Here is a 26203-nt window from a genome sequence, read left to right as displayed (position 1 = left end):
TCTAAAGAAACTTTTATTTTGAAACAATTTTAGGCTTACAGGAAATTGCAGAAATAGTTGTAGAAAGAGTCCTGAATGAAAGAAGAGTACCTTTCATCCAGTTTCTCCAACGATGAGATCTAACAGAGCCATAGCGTGATATCAAAACTAGGAAACTGACCCTGGTGTTGACTGTTAACTAGACCACAGTTCTTACTCAGCTTTCACCAGTTTTTTGGGCTTTTTTAGCCTTCATTTAATTGTGCGTATGTAGTTCCAATGCAGTTTTATCACATGTATAGATTCATGTAGCGACCACCCCATTCAAGGTATGGAATTGCTTTGTCACCACGAAAGAGCTGCCTCATGCTGCCTTTCTGTCTTTGTACCCACCTTACCCCTCCAGCTCCCAAACTCCACTTTCGTCTTTGTCCCCTTTAAGCCTTTCCCTGTTCTCCATCTCTGTAGTTTTTCCTTTCCAGAATGTCGGAGCGGATCATTTAGTATGTAGACTGACTTTTCTCACTGAAGCATAATGCCCGCCAGTCGCCCGCCAGTGAAGCCCCTCCAGGCTGGCAGTATCAGTGTCTCCCTCCTCTTTATGGTGGAGTACTGTTGCCGCGTAAGGGAGTACCAGAATTTGCTTAGCCATTCACCCGTTGAAGGAATTTTGGTTTATTTCCAGTATCTTATTATCACAAATAAGACTGTCATGAACATTCATCTGGGGGTTCTGTGTGAACACAAATTTTCATTTCTCTTCCTCCAGGATGTTATAAATTTCTGGAGAATAGCCTTGCCTGATGGGTAGTACGCAGTTTAAGAATGTTTCTAATCTTTGGGTACAGTTCAGTAATAAATGATAAAGCTCCTCAGGATTTTATTTAGACAAGACCGTGTCACCATAGGGGATTGAGAATGAAATGCGGAGAGTTTAATGAAATGCTTTTCATCCTTTTTTTTTTAAAGACTCCCCAGACAACAAGGAAAAGAAGTCTTTCAGTCTCGAAGAGAAGTCCAAAATCTCCAAAAACCGTGTTCACTATATGAAATTCACAAAAGGTAAAATTCCACATTTCTTTATTTGTTTTAAATCTCTGTGTTCACATCTGGGTTTCTTAGAGCATTTTTAGCTCTTCACCAGCATCACTTGTCTCGCATACAAGATGGAGAAGGAGGGACTCACTGGCCGGCTTGATCCAGAGCAGCGCTGAGGTGTCCGCACTGTTGTGAGTCACCTGGGGTCTTGTTAGAGTGCAAACGCAGCCTCACTCATGCCGAGGTGGGCCCCAGCTTTGCCCTTAGACTGCGTGCAAGCCCTCTGGCAAAGCTGAGCGCGGACGTTAACTTGCTATTAATATTTAGAGGAGAAGACAGGCTTTTATGTGGCTAAATTTATCGCTCAGTACTTTTAGTTACATTTCTCTTAGTTGCATTAAGCTATTTTTAGAATTTAATTTTGGTGTTGAACAGCTTTTAAAATGGACCCATTTAGAGAATCATGTAGAATCTATATGAGATTCATGAACATTCATGAAGTGGTCTCCATATTGAGTTCTCCAGTATGAAAGCTCTCACTGCCGAGCTGACTCTTCTATTGTTCCGCACCGTTTCTCTGTTTCATATAGTGCAAACTTAACTGTTGATGGTCGTTGCAAAGTTAGTGTTAGAAACCTTGTCTTCCTCCATCGCCACCTCCCTACTCCGGTTCCAGGGCTGTACATGGTCAGTCGTGAGTGCAGCTGTCCTCTTTAACCAGGAGGTGGCAGTCTTGTATTGGAAAGAAACCGTTTAACTGGGCTTCATCAACTCCCCAGATATTTTCCCATTGTTACGTATTAAGCATACTTCTCAGGTACAAACCCCTGTTTATTATATTAATATACTTAAAGTATAAGTATGATGATAATTATGTTATTTAGTCACCTTATGATGGTTCATCTATGGAAGACTGGATGTATATTTCTACCTCTATATGGCAGGAAAAGCACATCGCTTTGCTGTAGTCTCGTTGACGTGACTGGGAATTCCCTGACTCCTAGAACCCCCTGAACGGCAGTAGGAGCTGGAGTTCCCACTGCTCTAAACTGCTCATGGTGGTTCTCATTCGGAGCAGGACCCCGCAAGGTAGACTGGGCTTGGTGTGAGGGAGGGCTCATGGCGGAGCTGGTTAGTTCTGGGGACATGTGCAGAGAGAGACTGGGGCTTCCCCCTTCCGTCTCCCGGCAGGCATGGTCATCTAGCTCATCATGTGAGCCCCTCTTCTTTCTCCCAGGATAGAACCTTCTCTGTCATTTTCCTGTATGGCTTCTGAGCAAGGGTCCTCTCCACTCCTGACCTGCTGCAGGATCGAAAACAGTCCTTGGTGGCCCCTCAGTCCTTTTCAGGAAGGGCTAAATGGCGACTTCATCCCCATCCCTGAAATATCTTTCCTTTTCATTAGGCCTATAGGAAAAAAAAAATAGATACAGCAGAAGGGTGCTGAGCAAACTAACGAAATTGAAAGTGCCCTGTGACTTTTGGATAGCATGGCCGCCTTTTAAGCTTTCACTTTTGCAAATAGAATCTTCTTCTTATGGCAGTCTGCACGCGTGATTTCACCTGAAGCATTTGCTGAAGCCGGAATAAACCTCTTCGATCTACTTTAATCTGTGGATGCCAGGAGCGTCTTCTTTCTGTTTCTAGTTAGGCCATCCCCTTGCCAGTTCTCCCTGTCAGCCTGCTTGGTGTGTTCTTCCTTCTTTTTCTCTCTTTTGAGGTGAAGTTTGTGGGACTTCCCTGGTGGTCCAGGGGTTAAGACTTCGCTTTCCAGTGCAGGAGTGCAGATTCATTCCCTGGTCAGGGAGTTAGGATCCCACATGCCTCAGGACCCAAACACATAGAGCAGAAGCAGTATTGTAACAAATTCAATTGAAGACTTAAAAAAAAAATCCTAAAAATGAAATAATATGAGGTTTGCTTATTTATTGCCTTTGTTTGGGGAGAAGGGAGGCATTGGTAATCAGGGAAGATAATTCAAGATATATTTTAAAGGTAACAGAGAAGATTGAGTGGGCAAACAGGGGAGAAGCAGAGTGGAAATCAGTAGAAAACACAGGAGGAGGCAGAAATCCAGGGAGTGAGGAAATAATCAGTTGCCGTCTATTTTAACAGTCCACAGTGTAAGTTTATTTTAAAGTTCTTTAATTTATTGAAAGAAGTCTCTCTTGTACAGCAGCTGTTGTCACTGAATGCGAATGATAAAGTGTGTTTCCTCCACGGCAGACCATCTTAGGTCACAGGAACCTGGGTTCCGGCTGTGACTCTCAGACAAATCACTTAACCTCTTGCCTTCTGCCAGCCTCAGTTTCCTTTTTTGTGAAATGGAAGATCTTTTTAAGTCATTGTTGAGTTCTAAAATAGGTTCTCTTTTAGAATTTATCAGAAATGATGCCATTATATGGAAATCATGGGTGTTCAGCAAAATGGATAATAAGGATTTTAGCTCAGGGATCTGCTCTTAGTTACAGTAACTCACTCACTGGATGAGGAGGGTTCATATTGTAGCTCCATCAGTGATCCAGAAACCCCAAACACGAGAAGGTAGCATTTTAATTTCAAGATGTTAATTTCATCCATATTCATTTAAGGGCCTAAACTCAGTGGTAGTTTCTTTTAACCTATAAAACGTTTGGTGAGGCTGTATCTGCAGAGAAAAGAAAATTAGGGAAGATGGCAATTTCTCCGAAGCTGCTTTTGATGTTTTTAATATTTAGCAGGGAGAGGTTGTTCAGAGAGCCTGGCTTTTTGCTCCCAGTCGTGTGGTGGCTGAGTGGATGGAAGGTTGTGTAGACAGTACTTGTGCAGCTTCATTGTATTTAGACTTCTTTTTCCTGTAACAGTCTGTGATACTTCTCTCCTTAAATAAGGAAAGGACTCACGCGCCTCTTGCTTGTCCCGATGGCCAGCTGCTCGTCTGACGCTGGCTTTAGTGTCCTGATGAGGCTGGCTCCCTGCAGCCAGACTCTGCTCGAGGTGGGGGTTCTGCTGCTTCTGGCTCTTCTGACATTTAAGTGTAAAGGAGCACCACTGCAGGCTTTAAAAAAATATTCCAACTGTCTTATTATCAGGTGTGAGGGTCTCATTTCACCCCCTGTTTCGATTCTTCCAGGGTTCCTGATTTTCTCACATTATTACCCTTTCAGAGAAGTTTCCTAATCTTCCATTCCTTGGCTTATTATCAGTTCTATATGTTTTCATTAAAAAAACAAAGTCAAAATATAATATTATCTGTTTTATCCTTCTTGATTGGGGAATGCAAATAAATTTTTGAAACAAGTGAAGCTAGCTACCTCTGTAACACTTCAGTGTTTTTCGTTTAACTGGTGTATTTTTCAACCGGCATTTCTTTCCCTTGTGCCTTTCCTGTGAGTTGAAAAACTCAGCTTTTTGAGCTCTGGTTATAACACTGTGCTCACTTGTTGGGCTCGGTATGACTTTTGCCCTTAAACTAAGAGAGGCTCTACATCTCCATGATTCTTAAGTTCTTGTGTTGGTTTTTTACAGTTTTACTTGCTTCCCATGTGGACTTCTTGCTGTTATAAGTGAGTCTGGCTGTAGCGGTCATGTTCTTCTCTCCAAATTGCTACATTGATAGACGGGAACACCTGAAAGTCCTCATTATTAGAAAAACAGCTAAAATGATCATAAGTAAAGTGCTGTTCTCTGAAAGAATCAGATCATCCTTTCATGACTTTGTTACATCAGCTTGGCTACTGAAATCTCTTTTATCCTTGGTTCTTGGAGTATTGTGGCCAGTTGAAGACTAGTGGGTACAGAAACCAAATCCAGGCAGATGTCATTTATTTCCTATTCTGTTCAATTTTTTGATGTCCTTTTCTTTAAGAGAGAAGTTCATCAACAGTATTTGCTGTGATTTGACCATGATTGAGAATGGAAACCAGTAACTTTCAAACTCATTTTTAATATATACATTGTATTCAAAACTGGCCAAAATTTTATAACATGTATAAACTCTTCAACCAGGAGCATTAACTAATAACTATTTCAGTATCACTTCCATCTTCACATTTTCATCTACCTTTAAGTTCCTTTACTTTGGTCTCTGACTCTTAATTCTTCTCTGTGTTTTGTTTTCCAGATCAAATCCAGAGCAAGGCCTGTAACAGTCCTGGTTTCCACATTTGCTTAAGTGAACTTTGCTAAAGGATAAGCATTTCTGATACAAGAACCCGTCACCAAAACTTTAGAAACACTTGCACTTTCATTGGTACATTCTCTTATTAGCTTGACAGCTTTCCCTTTGATTTTTAGCTTCATTTTTCATCTCTGCGTGTTCATGTTCTGATATCCTGTTATAGAATTGTGATCTTGCATGTTCGTTCCCCGCTTTTCTAATCCCTCCAGCATTCTTTTTAGTTGAGTTGTTGTAAAAGTGATTGTCATTTGCATTTCTTATAGGGTGTCTGTTCCGTTTCAGAAGCTAGCTTAGGGGTGGGTGGCCACTATGTATTTTGATCCCAGTACAACTCCTTTTTCTGAAATAGAAGCTGCCGCCCTGAATGTTCTCTGCAGTGTGGAATGGGTTACACTGAGGACTAAGCTCAGAACAGACCTCAGGCCTCCTGAGGGTTGTCCATGTCTCCCCTCAGTGGCCAGCTTTATCCTCCACTATTCCTGTACATTGTCTGTGTTCCCGTCTGGGAGGCTTCATTTTGCTCATGAGTAGGCTTCCTCTGGGATCATCTGTCTGGGCTCTATGGACTAACCAGCTAGAGCCAGGAAGCTTCCTTCATTTCCAGCTCAGGCAGAGGTGAGAGCAGAGCCTGCCCTCCAGGTGGGAACAGGTCGTGCCGACGGGACTTACGAGTCTGGTATGGCAGCCTCAGAGACTGGTTTTGGCACCTGGTTTTGCATTACATTGCAGGGTGGTTTGTTTTTTTTTTTTTTAATTTCATGGAGTCACTGAGCAATATCATATTTGAATGCCCCAGCGGTAGCCAGTGAACTGGAACCCTTCTGGGTCACGACAGTGCTGTGCCAAGTCAGGTTGCTGCAGGAAGCCAAGAAGATAACTGAGTCCGTGACGGTGGAACCCAGGCTTCCTACTCAAAACACAGATTCCTGTGTCTAACCCAGAGCCTCACTCCCCCAGAGCTTCCAGACTTTATATATACATGAAGTTGACAAATGGGAATAGATTTGGTTGGCTGCTCACACAGTATTGTCGGTAGAAGTGGAAATTCCACAGAAGTGAATTTTAAATTAGTTGGTTTGTGGGTTTGAAATTAAGTTAAAGAGTTTAGTGTTTTTAATAAGAATCAAGGATCCTTTGGATACCATTTTTGCCAGAAGCCATTTAATTTCCTACTCATTACTTATCCTTTTATTTAAAATGATGCACATTTACAGTGAAAAAAAAAACAAACAGAAAAAGTCTGAAATCTTTTCACCCTAATGCAGCAATTTTTATTTGCATTTATAAAAAAAGTTCATACATTCAATTAATTATTGAGCTTGTATGTGTCAATACAGGACGTTCTCATTCCTGTGCACAGATGGGGTTTGGAGCTATGTATCATGGCAGCATATTTTTATTCTGCATTTTGTAACCCTCATTGAGTATAACCCCTGTCTCCTTGAAGTAGTGGAGTTTTACTGTTTACTAAGGGAACCCAGAGGCCCAGAAATTACGCCTTGAACGTGTACCAGCAGTAGAGCCAGCTCGAGAATTTAGTTTCCCTCTCCACCTGCATGCCCAGGTTTGTTTGCACCATTAAGAGGAAGTCAGAGGTTCTGGTTCACTTGTTTGATTTTTAAGTTTAATTAATTGTATTTAGTAATTAAACAGTGTGACTCTGATGCTGGAAAAGATTGAAGGCAAAAGGAGAAGGGGGCAGCAGAGGATGAGATGGTTGGATGGCATCACTGACTCAGTGGGCATGAATCTGAGCAAACTCTGGGAGACAGTGAGGGACAGGGAAGCCCGGCCTGCTGCAGTCCATGGAGTTGCAAGAAGTCAGACAAGACTTAGCAACTGAACAACACAAAAGTCTGTGAAAGGGAAAGAGAAAGTTGGTCGTTTACAAAATTGTTTATTTATTTCCAAAACCCAGTTTCATAGTTTATATTTGCTCTCCTTATTCTAGAATGTATTACTGAAGGCATCATGTATTTCTAGGGAAGGATCTCTCATCTCGGAGCCAAACAGATCTTGACTGCATTTTTGGAAAAAGACAGAAGAGGACCCCTGAGGTATTAAACCACCTACGATTGATACATTGTGTCTCAACACTGATTTTCAACTGTGTATAGAGCTATATATGTTTATTACTAATACTACTTTCCAGACAAAGTTACCAAAAAAAACTTTTAGAGGCTTCATACAAAGGCTCTTAATAATAATTGATAGATGATAATAACATTTGATAGATTACAAGGAGCCTTAAAAAGAATGTGTATTATCTGGGTTGTTTTTCCTCCTGATGTGTGGACTAGACTAACCTCGGGGAAGAACACCTTTTGCCAAAAGCCTGAGCCAGAGGCGTGTTTAGAGAAAGAGCAGGAATGCTGGGGGCAGACTCTCGATCCTCTTTGTGGTTTAGGAGTATTTTCTCTAGTGATAAGGCTGAAACAGGAAACAAGCTGGATAGCGGAAGGAAACTGGGAACGTGGGGGAGGGAAAAACTGAGAGAAGGAAAAAAAAAAGGAGTATCAGGAAGTTCAACCAGATAGGAACTAATGGAAATAGTTTTTTAGTGTCTCCCATTTCTTGCTGATTGTCAAATCTGAAAACTACCTTCCAAGCAGACTTTTCTTTTTTGGTTGGTTAAATTAAAAAAAAAAAAAATTATTGATTGATTTCACATGAGATCTTTAGTTGCAGCATGTGGGATCTAGTTCCCTGACCAGGTATGGAAACCTGGGCCCCTGCATTGGAAGTCTTAGCCACTGGACAGTCACGGAAATCCCTGGTTGGTTGGTTGTTTCTCATTAGTTCTGAATTTTCATGTTCTTTTTTGTGAATTGGGCTGAGTTTTATCAGTGGTTTGCTAGATGCGGACTCTTGAATTTGAATTTCCCTTCTGCCTACAAGTCTCTGTCACTCTGTCTCCGCCTCCTCACCCGGACCTGGCATCACCATTCAAGAGCTGAACTGCTTTCCCAGCCTAGAGTTTGCTAAGGTCGTTTTACAAGGAAGCACCTTTTGGTTAGCACTAAAATTAAACTAAGCCCACAAACAAGCTCATTAACACATTTTAGGTGTGTATTTTTTGGCCAGCAGTGATGACTTCAGTAATGTTTATCAGCGTGTTGACCATTGATTTTGAATCAAGATTCACAATAATCTCTGAGCTGGGACATTTGACCAAAGTCAGATAGATCAAATTTTGTGAAGATGTGTAAAATCTCATTGAATCTTTGAAAAGAACTCATCTGAATGAGAATTAACTTAGAGGCTGGGAACATGTAAACTGACCACAAGTTTGACCTAAATCAAAATAAGAAATGCAGTATGATAACTGTCCTGAGTTCAGGCTTGGGGTGCTTTAAGAGCAGCTGGAAGCAACAGATGTTGGGGGTGTTTTCTGCACTGGTGACTGTATTTGAACGGGGTGCTGTATTTTATAAGAACGTGTTCAGAGCATGGCAGTTGGGCCGAAGCGATCTGGAAAGCAAGTTTTCCACAGGACTTAGCAGATGAGCAGTTAGGAAATTCTGCCTGGACTACAGAGAGACCCTGACTGTGAACGTGTGAATGGTTTCAGGGGTCCTCTAGGAAAGGAACAGATTGGCTTGGTAAACTTCAGAGGACAGACTAGAACTGGTGGGTGAAATTCATAGGAAGATTCCTCCTCAGAGAAAGCAAACAGCATGGCTGGCAGAGCGGGCCAGCCATGCAGGATGCGCTGCGTGGCTAGCTTCCCAGAGGGAGTCTTGTAATAGGTGAGCGTGAACTGTGTGCCTGTGAGCACTTCCGGGTCTAAAGTTCTCTGATTCTGGAGGAAAGCGAACACGAAATACTCACATTTGAAGTGGTACTTGACTTGAAGGTTTACATTTTCTTAGACTACAAAGGAGAGACCATTACTCCGATTGCTCTTCCTTATCTTCAGGTATGTGGGCAGTTTTGACTTTATCTACTTACCTCCTTTTTCCAGGAGATGGGTCTGAATTGTTTGATGTGTTTAAATAAGAAATGAAATAATGTTGAGGTGAAATAGCAGGCTGTCCTCAGAGGGGCCGGAAGTCCCGCGTGACCACGCCTCCCGGCTCTCATGCGCGCTCGCGGCCACTGCCGTCCCCGCTGGTTCTGCCTGTGGCTCTGCGCTGGTCACTCTGGCCTCCAGTCCCTCCAGTCCTCAGGAGGCCCCCACCTTGACTCTCGGCACTCGGTGCCTCCTCTGCATGGATTGCTTGTCCCCAGCTCACAGTTTTGTGCAAATGTCGCCTCAGCTGGCCTTCCCTGACACCCTAATTTATAGCAGAAAGTACAAACAATAACAACAAAAATCCGTGATGCTCTCGTCCCCTCTCCTTTGCTTTATTTTTCTCCATAGCAGTTATCACCATCTGAGGTACTAAATAGTTTGCTTGCACCGTCCGTCTTTCCTTAGTAGACTGGAACCTCCATGAGGGCAGGAGTTTTGTACTCCATACCATCTAGAGCCAGGCCCACCATGGAGCAGGTTCTCAACGAAGTTTTTGTTGAATTGAATTCAGCTGTTGATCAAGGATACTTTAATCCTTGGGGGAACAACACAGACTAGGGCAGCATTAACACTACTACTGGGAGAAGGCAATGGCACCCCACTCCAGTGCTCTTGCCTGGCAAATCCCATGGACGGAGGAGCCTGGTGGGCTGCAGTCCATGGGGTCACTAGGAGTCGGACACGACTGAGCGACTTCACTTTCACTTTTCATTTGCATGCACTGGAGAAGGAAATGGCAACCCACTCCAGTGTTCTTGCCTGGAGAATCCCAGGGACGGGGGAGCCTGGCGGGCTGCCGTCTAATGGGGTCGCACAGAGTGGAACACGAATGAAGGGACTTAGCAGCAGCAGCAGCAACACTACTACTGGAGAAGTTAGAAACAGCTACAGAGAAAATTGGTGGGCCCTTACCTGGGCCCAAAGGGCAGAAGTCTCTGAATAGACAATGCACAAAAAAGAATATGTACCATGAGTAACAGCTCTTCCCAGGCCCCCAAACTCAAGTGCCAGTGGGTCCAAGCATGTGACTGGAAATGTGAGTAGTCTCACTTTTAAGATGACAGGGAACCAGGGAAACTCATAGCCTGGTCTGAAAGTGTGTAAGATTCACAATATAATAACCATGATGATGGTGTTGGTGATCTCACAGGACTCAGACTGCTAGTTTGTAATCCTTCACTTACCAGCAAGTGAGAAAGCTGGGCAGTGTTATGTGCACAAGAGTGGAATTGCGTAGTGGAGACTAGCTGCTTGCACTGTCTTGTTGAGTGTGTTTGGCAGTGTATACTGAGCGTGTCTAAGATGTGCTTCCTGTCTCCTGGCTGTGTGAATACTCTTATCTGTCCTCTGTAGGAGCTTGTATTCCCCTGATACTCCAAGTTCTCCTTCTCCATGCTTTGCCTGGCAAGGGCACAGAGAAGGGTAAGAAGCTTAGAAAACGTGTAGCACCGAGGGCAGCTGCCTGTCTGCAGGTGTATAAATAGTGCCTTCAACCAGGTTCCTTGCTGGCCGCGTCTAATTCAGAGTGCGGGTGAAATCGTTCCAAGTGAGGAAGAAGCATTGCAGAGAGAGATTTTCTATTGAGCACAGCTTTTGATAAAAGCAAGAAGAGCTAGGTATTGACTTTTTGGTGCCTGTTTTATCAGTGGTCTGTTAATCAACAGAGGATAAATTATTGCTCTTCAGAAGCAGGAAAGGATCCCCCTTGGCTTGAAGGCATTTCCACCCTTCTTTTCTTTGTTTTTTTCTCTTTATTGGTAGAGAATCTTTCCTCCAGCCGTTTGCTCCTTGGGGGTTTTGTTAAGGACTGAAGGGAAACTGAAGGGAGCTCTTTTGATTTATCTTCTATCCTTTCCTTTTGGTCACTCCACGGGGCTAAAATAGCCGAGTTGGCTTTAATATGTTGCCATTAGAGACCAAACATTAGCTGGAGTAAACCATCATGCCTCACAATGAAAAATGTCCCCTGATTGGCTAATTAATCAGTCAAAGGGGAATGACATGGCTCTCGGCTTGAGGGACTCGGCTGGGGAGAAACAGGCTGTTGATAAATGGTTTTCCAACAAATTCATATATCAAGGAAACTTAGTCATTTTTTAACTATAGTTTGTGTGACTGCAATTTTTTCCAACTTTTCCTTTTCTGCTGCTCTTGCTGTTTAGGCTGTGTTTTCTGTTGTTGATAGAAAAATATAGGATTTTAGATATGAGAAAATAAATGCTTTCTCCTTACTCGTGTCTGTTGGTCTGATTGCTTTTGATTGTCTAGGCTTATTAGGAGGTGAAAGAAAATCAGATAGCTGTCTCCAAAATAATTGATGGATTATAAATTTTCCTGCCTTCTTTCAAAGTTAAGATCTCCAGATTTGGGTCCATACTATCTGAATTTGAATCTTGGTTCCAAAGTAATATATGCACATAGATTTAAAAAATTAAGCTGCACTAAACATCACAATATCAATAACCTCAGATATGCCGATGACACCACCCTTATGGCAGAAAGTGAAGAGGGACTAAAAAGCTTCTTGATGAAAGTGAAAGAGGAGAGTGAAAAAGTTGGCTTAAAGTTCAACATTCAGAAAACGAAGATCATGGCATCTGGTCCCATCACTTCGTGGGAAATAGATGGGGAAACATTGGAAACAATGTCAGACTTTATTTTTGGGGGCTCCAGAATCACTGCAGATGGTGACTGCAGCCATGAAATTAAAAGACACTTACTCCTTGGAAGGAAAGTTATGACCAACCTAGATAGCATATTCAAAAGCAGAGACTTTACTTTGCCGACTAAGGTCTGTCTAGTCAAGGCTATGGTTTTTCCAGTGGTCATGTATGGATGTGAGAGTTGGACTGTGAAGAAGGTTGAGCGCAGAAGAATTGATGCTTTTGAAGTGTGGTGTTGGAGCAGACTCTTGAGAGTCTCTCGAACTGCAAGGAGATCCAACCAGTCCATTCTAAAGGAGATCAGTCCTGGGCGTTCTTTGGAAGAAATGATGCTAAAGCTGAAACTCCAATACTTTCGCCACCTCATGCGAAGAGTTGACTCATTGGAAAAGACTCTGATGCTGGGAGGGATTGGGGGCAGGAGGAGAAGGGGATGACAGAGGATGAGATGGCTGGATGGCATCACTGACTCGGTGGACATGAGTTTGGGTGAACTCTGGATGTTGGTGATGGACAGGGAGGCCTGGCATGCTGCAATTCATGGGGTTGCAAAGAATTGGACATGACTGAGCAACTGAACTGAACTGAAACATCACAAAAAACAACATTCCTCAGCTATACACCTCACCTGTTTATCTCCTAAGCCTGTTTCTTACAGCACCTTCATTTTTTACATGGTATCTTATACAGTATTTATCTCTACATCTAAAGCACAGATCTTACATTGACTTTCTTCATGTGTTAGTTCCTGAGGTTACCTGGACTTTTATTTTGGTAGGTTAGAATTTAGGCCTTTTACTGCTCAAAATACTGATGCATTATTCTTATTATTTATTATAGTGTTATTTTAGTGTTTGGTGTTCATATTTTTATGACTGTAAATAGTGTTCCCTGCTAAGCCAAGTAGTGTACTCTAACGACGTTTCTTTTCACACATTTGTGATGTTTTCTGGGGGCTGCTGCTGCTGCTGCTGCTAAGTCGCTTCAGTCGTGTCCGACTCTGTGCAGAGTGGGGTGCAACTGTGTAATTTTCCCCATACCCTCTAGTAGCCACAGTGTACAAAACTTTCTGCCGTGTCGTTTATGTCTGATGGTCTGTCAGCTCGGTGTTTTCCCCAGGATACCACCCTCCTCAGACCCTCTCGGCCTGTTCACTCTGGATTGGCTGTTGAATTTGCCTTGTTCCTATCCCTGTAGATGGTCCAGTCCACCTGGCTCCTGTTACCTGCTCTGGCCTGCATCCCACGTCTGTCTCCTCACTCGTCTTCCAGCAGCTTTCTGAGAAGGCCTGCAGTTCTGAAAATCTCTATCAGAATATCATGGCAGATTGTGTGGGTATAGAATTCTGGATGAACATTATTTGCTTTCAGAATTTAGAGGGTATTGCTCTCGTGTCTTCTGATATCCATTGGTACTCTTCTTATTTCTCTCCATGACACATATTTATTTTGTTTATTTTGTCTTCAAGAGTTCTTAGAATCTTCTTAACCTTGGATTTCTGAAATCTTGTGGAAATGTCAATTGTTGTATATTTTTATTCATCAGACTCTTGCTAGGCCTCCCAGTGTGAAGATTCATGTTATTCTATCAGTTCTGAAAAGTTACTTTTTATTCTTTGATTTTTTTTTCTCTTTTGTTTTCTCTGGAATCATTAGGTAAGTGGTAGACATCGGGTTATTCCTCAGGTTTTTCTTATCTTTTGTCTGCTATTTTGTTCTTTTGGGGAGATTTTCTTGATTTTTATCTTCCAATTTTTCTATTAAAATTTTGAGTTTTGCTCTCATATTTTTAATTTCCCTGAGCTATTTTTCATCACCTGATTGTCCCCTTTTATTTGCTTATCTTTAAATGGCATCTTGTTCTTATTTCATGGATTCCATACATATTCCCTTGTCTCTGAATGCATGATGGTATGAGATGTACAGGTTGTTTTTCTGTCTTTGTCCCCCAGGCTCCTTTTCTCTCTTAGTTTTGACTTGTTTCTTTCGTGTCGGAGGAGTTCCCCGCTGTCTGATGTTCCTTTGCCCTGTGCTCTAAGTCAGTGAGCAGCAGATTGAGAGCTGTTTGCCTCGGCAGCACTGCTCAGCGGCTGAGTTGTGCTGTGGAGTGGTCATGGCGAGTTGGCTTTTTCCTTACGGAACCCCCAGAGGTCAGAATTCTTGCAGGCCTTGTCTTCCGTGGGTTCAGCTTCTCCAGAAAGGCGCTCTTGCCCCGAGGAAGCCTGGGGCGGGAGGCCACTGCGCGCACGCTCTGTCTGCTCGGGTGGCTGTCAGCCTGCCCTCCAGCTGCCATCTAGCGGAGCGTCTGCGTAGCTGAGCCACCCAAGCTCAGTCTCCCTGAAAGAGCAAGCCTGGTGTCTCCTCACACATTTTTATTTTGGGGGGGGAAAATGTCTGTTCCTCATTCTGTAAGTGGATCGGGACATTCAGCTAATAGTTACCAAGGAAAGAAGGTTAGAAACTGAGAGAAAGCCCTTTTGCATCAAAAGAAAACCTTTGTTCAAAATTTAACAACCCTTTTCCTCATTTATCAGTTCCAAATTGTAAGCTGTTCTATCTCAAAAGACTTGGGTAGAGGTGTTTTTGTATCCTGGCCCCAGCATTTTTCCGATTCTAAAACAAAAAACCAAAAGCTTGCTTTATTTGCTACTCAGATTTTCTTCCTCATAATGAAGTGTCTTTAAACAGGGTTGGTCTAGAAATAATCTAAACTATAAGTTGTCCCTGGCCTATCCTGTGGACTTCTTCTTCCTGCTCCCCCATCCTCTTGAGTATTTCCCACTCCCACGTTCAGAACATGAACCTGGTAAGACTGAAAAGCCCCCACTTCAAAGTGAAGGAGTTTGTGTATTTTTTGTTACTCTTCTTTCCCTCAGCTCTAATGAAAAGTGAAAATGAAAGTCGCTCAGTCGTGTCCAACCCTTTGCAACCCTATGGACTGTAATTCTCTAGTCCGGAATACTGGAGTGGGTAGCCTTCCCCTTCTCCAGGGGGTCTTCCCAACCCAGGAATCAAACCCAGGTCTCCTGTATTACTCAGTTGGTAAAGAACCCGCCTGCAATGCAGGAGACCCCGGTTCGATTCCTGGGTTGGGAAGATCCACTGGAGAAGGGATAGGCTACCCACTCCAGTATTCTTGGGCTTCCCTCGTGGCTCAGCTGGTAAAGAATCGGCTCTAATATTCACCTTTGTTATGAATTTTAGCACAACTCATTCGCCGAGCTCCTAGGTGTGGCATGGAAATGTGCAGTTCCCAACTCAGCCCGTAGCGGTGTGTGAGTGGATTGCAGAAAGTACTCTGAGTGTCCAGAAGTACACTGCTGTTGCTGTGAGCCCAGCGCGGAAGCCTCTTAGGCTGATTCCTGTGGCCGGCCAGCCGCCTCTGTGTGTGTTCTCCGTGCACACGTAGGCGGTCGTGGGCCATGTGTCTGGCCCTGGCTCCGTTTTCCTCTCCCGCAGAAAGAATGCACGGCGTTCTGCTGGAAGACAGGGGCCTCGCCTGCTGCAGGCGTGCCTTTCTCAGAATTATAATCGCTCTGTTGGGAAAGATGCGTGGACACTAGTCATGATGATGAAGTGGAAAGGGTCATGAACTCAGGGACAAGAGCGTCTCCTCTTTAGTCTCAGGTCACCCTTGTGACCCCAAGCCAAGCTTTTAACTTCTCCGGGCCTGAGTTTTAGATGGAGGCATCGGCGGGGTCACTCCAGGTGAGAACAACTGTGAGTGGAGGAAGCACGTACCCCAGGTTATAGGGGGAAACCTAAGAGCACGAAGCGTCTTTCTCATCATTGTGGATCTTATTTACCCTGTGTAGTTGGATCGTGAACTTGAGGATAATATTTGATTTGTTTCTTCCCTTTAACGTTCATATCCTGTCAGACATCACCAACTCTGCTGATTTTGTATGTTTAACATAGCTACTGCATTCTTACTGGTTTTCCATGTTTACTGAGGTCCTGATCGTTATTGGCCCCGAATTTCTCTTGGAACTGGAGAAACTCTCCCTGACCCCAGTTTTTCTTCTTTTCAGAGTGTCCTGTTATCATCTGTTCTCTCAAAGTCTCTCTCTTGTAGTATTAGTGTCTTCTCAGTCATCGCCTACATCCCCCCGACACACACACACACTCACTCACTCCCTCCCTTTGACCAGCGCACCAGACCCTCCACCAGCTCGCCCTGCTCTCCGTTGCTGGTGCAGATGCCTGCTTCTCCGAGCTGCAGAGCACCGCGCCCCCCACAGCCCCAGGCGGCGCCTGTCCTCTCACACCTTCATGTCCCTGCTTCACTGCTTCCACTTTCACTGCCCTTGCCTGGTCTGCTCCGCCTGTCCGAGTCCTTCCCGGGCAGCTCTAGTCCTGCTCCTGCCATCGAGGAAGGAAGAGGGGACACACACTGTTGTTCAGGTGAGCAAGCACTGGACTTAAAGTCCTGGCTCGCTTGTGTGTTCCGCAGATTTTGACTAAATGCCTCTTTGCTGGGCACTAGTGATGCAGCCGTGGCAGGGCAGACAGGGAGTCCTGCCCTCGGGGGCCTGCGTCACAGCTGCACCTTCAGGAAGGGATTCCTCGCCGCGGCCTCTCTTCACCCTCCTCTGCAGCCGTTTGAATTTGCTCTCCCCGTGTGCTGCCTTAGTGAGTTACCTCTTCATTTTCCTTTGCATCTTGTCTGTCTCACTTCTCTCTTTAATTTTTTTTTAACTTTAAGATTTTTTTTTTTTTTTTCACGCGGACCATTTTTGAAGTCTGCATTAAATTTGTTACAATATTGTTTCTGGGTTTTTATTTTTTAATGTTTTGGTTTCTTGGCCATGAGTCCCGTGGAATCAGCTCCTCAGCCAGGGATAGAACCTGCACCCTTTCACTGGAAGGTGATCTCAGCCACTAGACCACCTGGGGAGTCCCCGTCTTACTCATTTACCCGTTAGACCGTGGCCATGACTTCTGTTCATTCATAGGCCCTAGCCCACTGTCTCTAATAGTTGCTTACTAAGAAATTAGATAACTGTGAGTTAGTTGGTTTAATTAAATGCTTAGATAGATTGAACTTTTTTTTAATACTCATGGGAATCCAAATGTATCGTTTTAGTTACAGGTTAATTTTCCTGTTTCTTAATCAATAACTGTACTTAAGAATTGTTAAGCTTCTGGTTACTGTTTTTAAAATTACATTAGCAAAAAAAAAACATAAATTACATTAGCAAAGAACAAAAGAACGGAGTAATGATGCGGCAAAACCCAGCTAGTCGTTGACAGAAATATCAGGAGTACATCTATTTGGTCTAGATCTGAAAGTTTTCGTGATATAGAATCTGCCAGAGAACCCGCTCGTTGTAATATTCTTTAATGTTTATTTCACTCTGCGCAAAGAATGGTTGGGTCACTGTCCTGGTAGGTCAGAATGTCATGGTCGTTCTTCAAGTGCAAAGTTGTTAGCGCCCAGCTTGTTTTTGCCATAATGTGTCCTGGTTTGCTCCTCCCTTAAGTCCTTCCAAGTCTTCTTGTCATCTATGTTAATATTAATAGACGTCAAGGACGGAAGCCAGAGGAGAGAGGGAATAAAGGTGGATGAAGGATGCATGGCACCAGAGAGCAGATGTTTAGATTCTTTCACAGAACGTAATTTGCCTGTTCTCTGAGCTCTTCCTCCCCCGGTACCTAGAGTTCGGCCGTGGTCCTTACAGTTCATCGTCCTGATGGCGAGGCACAGAGATGAGGCGTAGAGACAGCAGAGCCCTTGGTTTCTCCTGGGTCCACTCTCCTCTGTCTGTTCGTGCCTGCTTAGAGTATAGGATAACTCTAAGGTTTTTGTCATTATTTGCATTCTGGGAAAGAGACTTTAGTCCCAGAATGGGAACAAGTTGGAAAAATGGTGGTTTTATCATCAGACTTAGGAGTGGAATGCAAAGGTTTTCCAGGCCTACAATATCCAGATTTGATTAGTGATCCACAAGTGCAGGAGACTCTGGCTCAATTCCTGGGTCATGAAAATCCGCTGGAGAAGGGATAGGCTACCCACTCCAGGATTCTTGGGCTTCACTTGTGGCTTGGTTGGTAAAGATTCCGCTTGGAATGCGGGAGACCTGGATTTGATCCCTGGGTTGGGAAGATCCCCTGGAGAAGGAAAGACTACCCACTCCAGTATTCTGGTCTGGAAAATTCCATGGGCTGTATAGTCCATGGGGTCGCAAGGAGTCGGACACAACTGAGCAACGTTTCATTTTCCACGAGTGAAAGTTGTTTTCATAGTGAAGTTTACCCTTGTATGTGCAGTGAAAACTTCAGAGGGAGTTGTCTTTGTCTTGCGAGTTACTCACTGCGTGAAGTCTCAGAGGTTGGTCTCACCAGCCCGGGAGACTCAGCTGTCGTTGGCTCCCTGACCGTATTCCTGAATCTGCTCTGTGTGCTCCTGGGGACGGAGTTCCTCCGATTTATGACTTGTTCCTCTGCTCCCCCATCCCTCAAGCTCTTTATTTGCTCATTTCTCTGACATCTTTGGCTTCCTTTCCTTATCTTCACTGTGCATTTTCAGCTTATTCATAGGACAGAGTCATGGCTTGTCAGGCATTTAATACGTCTCTTACTTCCTTTTCATGGTGGAGGGACAGTGTTGTAAGTTGGCTACATTTCCATGGCTCCCTTGCAAGATGCCATGTTTTCTTTACCACTCTTAATCTGTGACCAGCAGGGTCTCTCGTGGGGCTGTAATGAAATCCAGCCGTGGATTTCATGGTCCATGATAGAAGTGCTTTTATCTTTTAGTCAAACTTGTTTGGCTGGTAGTTAGGATTCTTGAGTTACTGATCACAGGCTTAGAACATCCAGGATCAGATTAGAAGGACAATGGATGTTCTATTTATTAGAAGGGGCTTGTCATAGTTCAGTGAGTATTGATTGTTTCAAAAGCCAGAAAACTTAGATGCAAATCCCTGTTCTGTCACTCAATCCTCTGTGTGACTGAGCAAGTTGTAGCATTTTAGAACAGAAAGGGACCATCTAGTTCTCCCCTTGACTTTCAGAAAAGGAAACTGAAGTCTGTAGAGTTTGGGCTCAACCACAGGCTAGGTGAGAGGATTCCATTCTTCACTTGTGGTTGAGGGACTACACTGTTATCTGGCTACTTAATTGCCCTATGCTTCTGCTTCCTCATTTGGACAGTATGGATAAGATTGTGTGTGTGTGTGTGTGTGTGTGTGTGTGTGTGTGTGTGTGTGTGTGTGTGTGTGTGTGACAGAGAGAAAGAGCATTTTTGAGACTCATTCAGACAAAAAGCGCATGTAAAGAGTGTCATTATCTTTCAAATGATAGGCAGTAAGTACAAACAAATAACCTGGATCATATTCATTTTCTTCTGCTTTAGCACATGAGAAACTGAGTTTGAGGTGCAGCTGTGTGAGTCTTCAGTCTTTACTCCCACCTTGCTTCTCTCTCTGTAGGATGGATGAGCCCAGATTAATCCATGAGATTAGGAAGAATTCGCTTAAGTTTGTGTGTGTTCTGGCATTCTATTTTTAGTAGCAGTATGTACATGAAATGCATTTGTCTCTATTTTGCTGAGCTTGTGATGCTGAAATGTAGCAGACCTCTGCCACGGATCCAGCGGGGCCACCACGTCAGCATAGGCAGAGTGCAGAGGGGAGAGGTGGGCAGATTTACTGTCCACGTGCTTTGTTACGTGGGTTCTGCTGAGTGCGTGTGTGACTGGAGGCTCTGGGGCGCAAGGACAAGAGAGTGCTCGCCTTCCCTCTGGAGGCTCGTGTCATCTTAAGAATGTGTACTTTATTCCCAGCCACCGTGTGTAGATGAACTCCATTCTATTGCTTCGGTTAACCATGACCAAGAGAAATCCGGTTTACTCATAACAGTGCTTACAGTATAAGAGCCAGAAGATCATTCCCGTTGACACTGTGTGATTGTTGACACTGTGTAGAAGTCTGCAGTAACATCCGATCACATCGATGTAGTTTAGTGACAGTGTTGTGTTGTCAGTTGCTCAGTCGTGTCTGGCCTTTGCAACCCACACACTGCAGCCCGCCGGGGTCCTCTGTCCACGGGATTCTCCAGGCAAGAATACTAGAGTGGGTTGCCAGGCCCTTCTCCAGGGTGTCTTCCCAACCCAGGGATTGAACCCAGATCTCCTGCATTCCAGGCGGATTCTTTACTCTCTGAGCCTCCAGGGAGCCCAGTTTAGTGACAGGGTCCCCCTTACGTTGGCCACTGTCTTCACACATTTCCAGCGTCAAAGCAGCCAGGAAACCCTAAAGCCCGTGCCAAGTAACAGACTCTTACTAGGTAATGTACCTGCGCCCAGGTGCTTTGTGGCAGTGACAGTGTCAGTAGAAAATGTAATTTAAATTAAAACTAAGACGAACAGAAGTCTTAAAGAACAGAGGTGAGAAATGGAAGAACGGTGTGGGTTAGCAGATGAGGTGCAGGCTTGCTGCAGACCTGGGTCTCAGTCTCAACTCAGCCCTGTGAGTTCTCTGACCTTCAGCAGGAGTTTTGCCAGCTTTCCAGGAGGCAGGTGGTGACAGGTAGCCCAGCCAAGACCACCTAGACTCCAGTTTGGAACAGGTTCCCTCTTCAGCTTTGCTGGAAGTTACCCTAACTTGGGGGGAACAACCCTACTTTGCCTAGTGACATTTCTAAGATCCATGTTCAAGCCCATACTCTCGAACATTGTCCTCTGGCCCCTGTCGGCTGACCTCTCATCGCTCGGCCCCTGTGCGTGCTCAGGTGCGTGTGGACATCTTGTTCTGTTCACCGCACCCAAGCTGAGAGCGGCAGAGGGGGACCCCGGACAGCTGTGGGCTGCTTGCCTGTCTGGCTTTGGCCCAACTGTTTGTGCCTCTTCCTGCATGCTTCCTCTGGCCTAGCCACTCGCCTGTGCATTTCAGATCCCATCAAAGATGGCCTTCCATAAGCCAGGCAGATGTGGCGGCAATGACCTGGAATCTTTCACAACAGCTGTAGGACGCAGAGTAAGGTGGGCAGCAGAGCCAGGCTGGAGGAAAGGAGAGCAGGAGCAGACAGGCCCATTCATCTCCCCAGCAACTGCCAGGCTTCTGGGGCCTGAAGGGAACTGTTTATCCTGTGACGTAAAAGCAACAACGCTGAAATGCTTCAGGCGTGAACACACTTTTTGAAGTCCTGTCAGTTTTACTGAGACTATCTTACATTGATAACATATTCAAATATAGCTAATAGTATAAAACAAATACAGGCCTGTCATACATTTATCTAGGCCTACCATTTTTTGAATTTTTTTCTTCTGTCCAAATAGTAGAATAGATTCCAAATGCACTGAAACTTAAAATATGGACAAATAGAAAACCTTTCTCAAATCCTGTAGTTTTATTCAACTAAATCTTAATCATCATGCGGCACTTATTTTTCTAAGAAAATAGGAATAGTCCCCATCTCTAATTTCTTTTCTGTAAAAGTGTGTTTAGGTATTAAAACACTGTCTAACAATGCATGTGTGATGGAAGGGGCAACTCTTCTTAGAGTAGAAAGTGAGGTACAGGCAACATGTGTAACTCAGCACAGATCATCCCTAACCAGACTAACAGCCGAGGAGAAGGGAGGGCTTTCTCACTGAGGCAAGCCTTTGTGGGGGCCGGGGGGAGTGATGATTGTTTTCCTAATATCAAATAATTGTTTCTTGTGCATAATTTGGGAAAACCATTATTTTCTGAAAAAAAGCTGACACTAGAGGGAGCTACTGAGCAGTGACTTATTTGCAGCCCCCAGACCCGCCCCATATTAGTTGTAAAAGCAATTAATGATGATGTGGAAGGGTTCCAGTTTCCAGCAGCTTACTGCCAAAGGACTTCTCCTAAATAACCACCCAGCACAGCTTTTGACTTTTCATAATCAGGAGTCCCAGCTGCAAGCTTGAGTGATAATAAGAGATTTTATTTTTTCTCTTCTTTAATAATTTGGATTTTATGGTTTTCTTTTATAAATATATATCAATTCAAAGTATACCTTCATATTGACTTTTCCTTTTTGAACCACCTGCTATTTAAAAGCTGGTTAAAAAAAATTTTTTTGTAGCCACACTACCTCATTCATCAGTTATGTTTGGGGCAAATGGACGTGGGGAGGCCTGAAAGCCATCTTTAAATAAGGCCTTGGTGCTGACCATTACTCGTCTCTCAGTATTCCAGTCCTGCTCACATGCGCACACTTCAGTGGGCTCTGAAAGCTTTACCCAGATCACACATGCTCTGGGAGAAGTTAATCAATATACAGAAACTACATTTCTATACACTAGTAATGAGCAATGAGAAAGAGAAATTAGGAAACAGTCCCACCTATAATTGCCTGGATAAGAATAAAACACCTAGGAACTTTGTAACAAGAACAAATTTAACCAAGGAAGTGAAAGACCTATAGTCTAAAAACTATAAAACACTGTTGAAAGAAGCTGAAGACAATACAAATAAATGGGAAGATATCCTGTGCTCATGAATTGGAAGAATTAATATTGTTAGAGTCTTCATACCACCCAAAGCAATCTATAGACTGAATGCAACTGCTCTCAAAATGCAGAACTGTAACTAGTAATCCTGAAATTTCTGTGCATCTACAAAAGATCCCAAATGGCTAAAACAATCTTAAAAAAAAAAAAAGGCACAAAGCTGAAGGTATCATTCTCCCTGATTTCAGCCATACTACAAACTGTAGTACTGTGGTCATCAAAACCAGTATGGTATCGGCACAAACATAGGCACATAGATCAGTGGAACAGAATAGAGAGCCCAGAAGCAAACCCGAGTTTATATGGTCAATTAATTTATCACAAAGCAGCCAAGATTATATTATACACTGAGGAAAAGACAGTCTCATCAGTAGTGTTGGGAAAATTGATCAGCTGTATGCAATAGAATCAAACTGGACTACTTTCTTACACCAGATACAAAAATAATCTCAAAATTGATTAAAGACTTAAATGTAAGACCTAAAGACTAAGTAGAGTAGCAGTTGCTGTTTCGGCTTAATTCATCATTTATAGTTTTTACACATTTCAGGAAGACTGAGATTCTTCTGACATTGATGTGTTGATGCAGATTTCTTCTCTCCACCAGAAACTGAAAGGACATTAGTTACTATTGTACCATTTCATAATTACCAAATAATTATGAATTTCTCTGTGACTGAAGGTATGCTACAAGTTTACTGTTTCTTTAAATTGTTAGAAATTACCAAAAGATGTCTTTGGAGCTTTTTATCGTGATGATGAAGCACTAGGAATAAAAGTGAATTTCAGATATCTTTGGTTTTTTTAAATATAAATTTATTTATTTTAATTGGAGGTTAATTACTTTACAATATGGTATTGGTTTTGCCATACATCAACATGTATCCACCACAGGTATACACGTGTTCCCCATCCTGAACCCTCCTCCCTCCCTGTACCATCCGTCTGGGTCATCCCAGTGCACCAGCCCCAAGCATCCAGTATCATGCATTGAACCTGGACTGGCGACTCGTTTCATATATGATATTATACATGTTTCAGTGCCATTCTCCCAACTCATCCCTATGAGGTACCATTTCACGCCAGTCAGAATGGCTGCGATCCAAAAGTCTATAAGCAATAAATGCTGGAGAGGGTGTGGAGAAAAGGGAACCCTCTTACACTGTTGGTGGGAATGCAAACTAGTACAGTCACTATGGAGAACAGTGTGGAGATTCCTTAAAAACCTGGAAATAGAACTGCCTTATGACCCAGCAATCCCACTGAAGGGCATACACACCGAGGAAACCAGAATTGAAAGAGACGCGTGTACCTCAGTGTTCATCGCAGCACTGTTTATAATAGCCAGGACATGGACGCAACCTAGATGTCCATCAGCAGATGAATGGATAGGAAAGCTGTGGTACATATACACAAAGGAGTATTACTCAGCCATTAAAAAGAATTCATTTGAATCAGTTCTAATGAGGTGGATGACACTGGAGCCGATTATGCAGAGTGAAGTCAGTCAGACATCTTTGATCCCAGGCATCTATGATTTAGATTTCTTTCCTGTACCTCTGTCTCAGAGGTTCTCTTTTTATTTTGAATAAAATATGTGTGTGCTGATACTCTCAGACTGCAATAATCTACATGACCCAAACTTGTTTTTGTCTTTAGAAAGTTTCTGCTGCTGCTGTTTTACTGTTGTTGTCACTTGGATCGCAATTATATTGCCTGCTATAACCAACCGCGGGTTCAAAACTTTCATTGAGATCAGTAGAACCACTATTGACCGGTTCAGACTCTCCCTGGCAGGTCTGAGCTAAATACAGAAGGTCCAGGCTGTTAAACTGAAGCCTTTTTATTAGACAAGGAGTCGTTCTGGTCATTACAACAACAACAGTAATAATAACGCCTTATTTTTTATGGCGCTTTTGGGTTAGCTTTTACAGTCTCGGTATTGTTTCATTCTACATCATGAGATACCAACTCTGAGAGGTGGGCAGGCCGGGTGTTGAATATGAGGAAGATTCAGAGGTTTTATTACTTTGTTGAGGATTCAAACTAGTGTGAGGACCTGTGCCGTAAAACAGGGATTTTGATTTGAACTCAGGAGCATCTGTGCTGTAGTTCAGCCTCCCGGTGCTGCAGATTGACCTAGGGGAGCTGTGCTGAGGGTCAGAGAGACTGGATCAGCTTCAGCTCACACCGTGGTGCTGTTTCTTGTGGTTGGTTCTTACTCTCAACATTGCTGTAAGGGTTCCCCCCAAAGATGTTCCTCAAAACACGAGACTGTGTTAATAGATATTTGAGGGTGGGAGTTGGTGATTGTCATGTCACATATTTGAATACATTTGGGAAACACCTCATGAAGCGTGTAATTACATAACAAGTTTGGTTTTTTTTTTACTGCATTCTTAAAATTCTTTATGTGGTTATGAACATGGTATATCTTCAAAGCTTCTATTACTTACTTGACTGTGGACACCTCTTTTTGAAAAACCACCTGTTTATGCCTCTTGCAGAAAGTTGAGGTTACTAAAAGAAGAAATTACCCATAAAGAAATGTAGCCAGAGCCACAGATTTTTATTATCTATCTGAAGTTAACAAGTTAGTTTTCTACGACTTTCCTATGTCCTCAACATTGTATGCTTAGAGGAAAATTTATTACCAGGATAAATCTAAACAAATAGGACAGCAGTGGACAAGGCATGCCTCGCTCCCTGGCTCTTCTGTATAAGAGAGAATTAGTCATTTCTTTTCCTGCTCTGTTCTCTGGAGTATGATTTGATGGCCAAGTGGATATCAGAATGGAGGCTGTAATGTAAGTTTGAAAGGTTCTGACCCATCGGATTTCTTACAGATTGTCTTCACTCAGGTGGAAATTAACCAAAGCAAAATTGCCGGCAGCTCCGTCTAGCCCGGGGGACAACATCTGTTTCCCTTCACCTACCTGGAGTCCTCTGACTTCAGATGGGAGCCCTCCTACACAGGCTGCCCAGTACCTAGTTTTTGCATACAGTTCTGTAGAAGTCTTTCTTATCAGTGCAAACAAGCTGCTTCGTGCCTTCAGTGGTTATTAGATATGCTTTGCAGCGTTAGAAACCTTGCATCCCATTCTTTTCTGAGCCCACTGTTTCTCCAGATCTCTGAGCTCTTTCACCACTTGGCATCCCAAGTCATCAGCTAGTTCTCTTTATGCAGTGTCTTTACCTTTCTTCTGTGGGGACAATAGTTTTTCTTAAACTGCAGCTGGCAGTTAAAGGAGTCTCTTTATTTTATTCACCTGTACAAATCCTATGTTCAGTGGAAAGGAAGGGATGGTAGGCAGTGTGAAAAGGATTCAAGTAATGTTTGTGGATAGGGGCCTTTTTGGTTGTTTTTTGTGACTGTCATAATATTTGAAACTCCCTATCATAGACTCGAATTTTAAAAACTGTGGGATCACCTTAATTTAAACTTTACCAATTTAGGTATGCTTTGGGAGTCTTGATATTTTTTTTTTTTCTTTTTTAAATAAGTAGTGTTACAAGGTAAAGACTTTCTTTTACTTAAGGTGACATTGATTGTTGAAAATTGTTGTTGGCACCTTTAGAAAGGACCCTTTCTACCTCATTGATTATAGCAGCTAAGAAAGACAGCATGTGGGAGTGAGCCAAGTTCTTTGTAACCAGGTCAGAGGAATTCTGTGAGCTTGCTTGGCTGAGGAGGAAGCTTGATAACCCTTAGCCCTGTTGGTCTGGTGATATTTTTTTCTTTTGATGTTAGCACTTTACCCCTGTCCAAGTGGTGGTTGTTGTTGCTGTTGAGTGCATTAATTTTAGACTTTTTCACTTTTAAAATCAAGAAACTTGAATTTTCTGATTCTCTAAATGAATGCCCAC

At 43.3% G+C, this 26203-nt stretch overlaps 1 protein-coding gene across 1 annotated transcript in view; it reads left to right on the top strand.

Moving 5' to 3' along the window:
• The window catches only part of PINX1 (PIN2 (TERF1) interacting telomerase inhibitor 1), a 64988-nt gene that overhangs the window by 16145 nt on the left and 22640 nt on the right, over positions 1-26203 (top strand). Inside the window, exons 5-6 of the mRNA XM_015093274.4 lie at positions 949-1041; positions 7160-7233. Coding sequence (XP_014948760.3) covers positions 949-1041; positions 7160-7233 — 167 coding nt within the window. The remainder of the gene's footprint in view (positions 1-948; positions 1042-7159; positions 7234-26203) is intronic.

The sequence above is a fragment of the Ovis aries genome, chromosome 2 (assembly GCF_016772045.2).
Source record: "Ovis aries strain OAR_USU_Benz2616 breed Rambouillet chromosome 2, ARS-UI_Ramb_v3.0, whole genome shotgun sequence".
NCBI classification, from domain to species: domain Eukaryota; kingdom Metazoa; phylum Chordata; class Mammalia; order Artiodactyla; family Bovidae; genus Ovis; species Ovis aries.
Note: the sequence above shows the minus strand (reverse complement) of the source record. Positions and strands in the feature narration are given on the sequence as shown.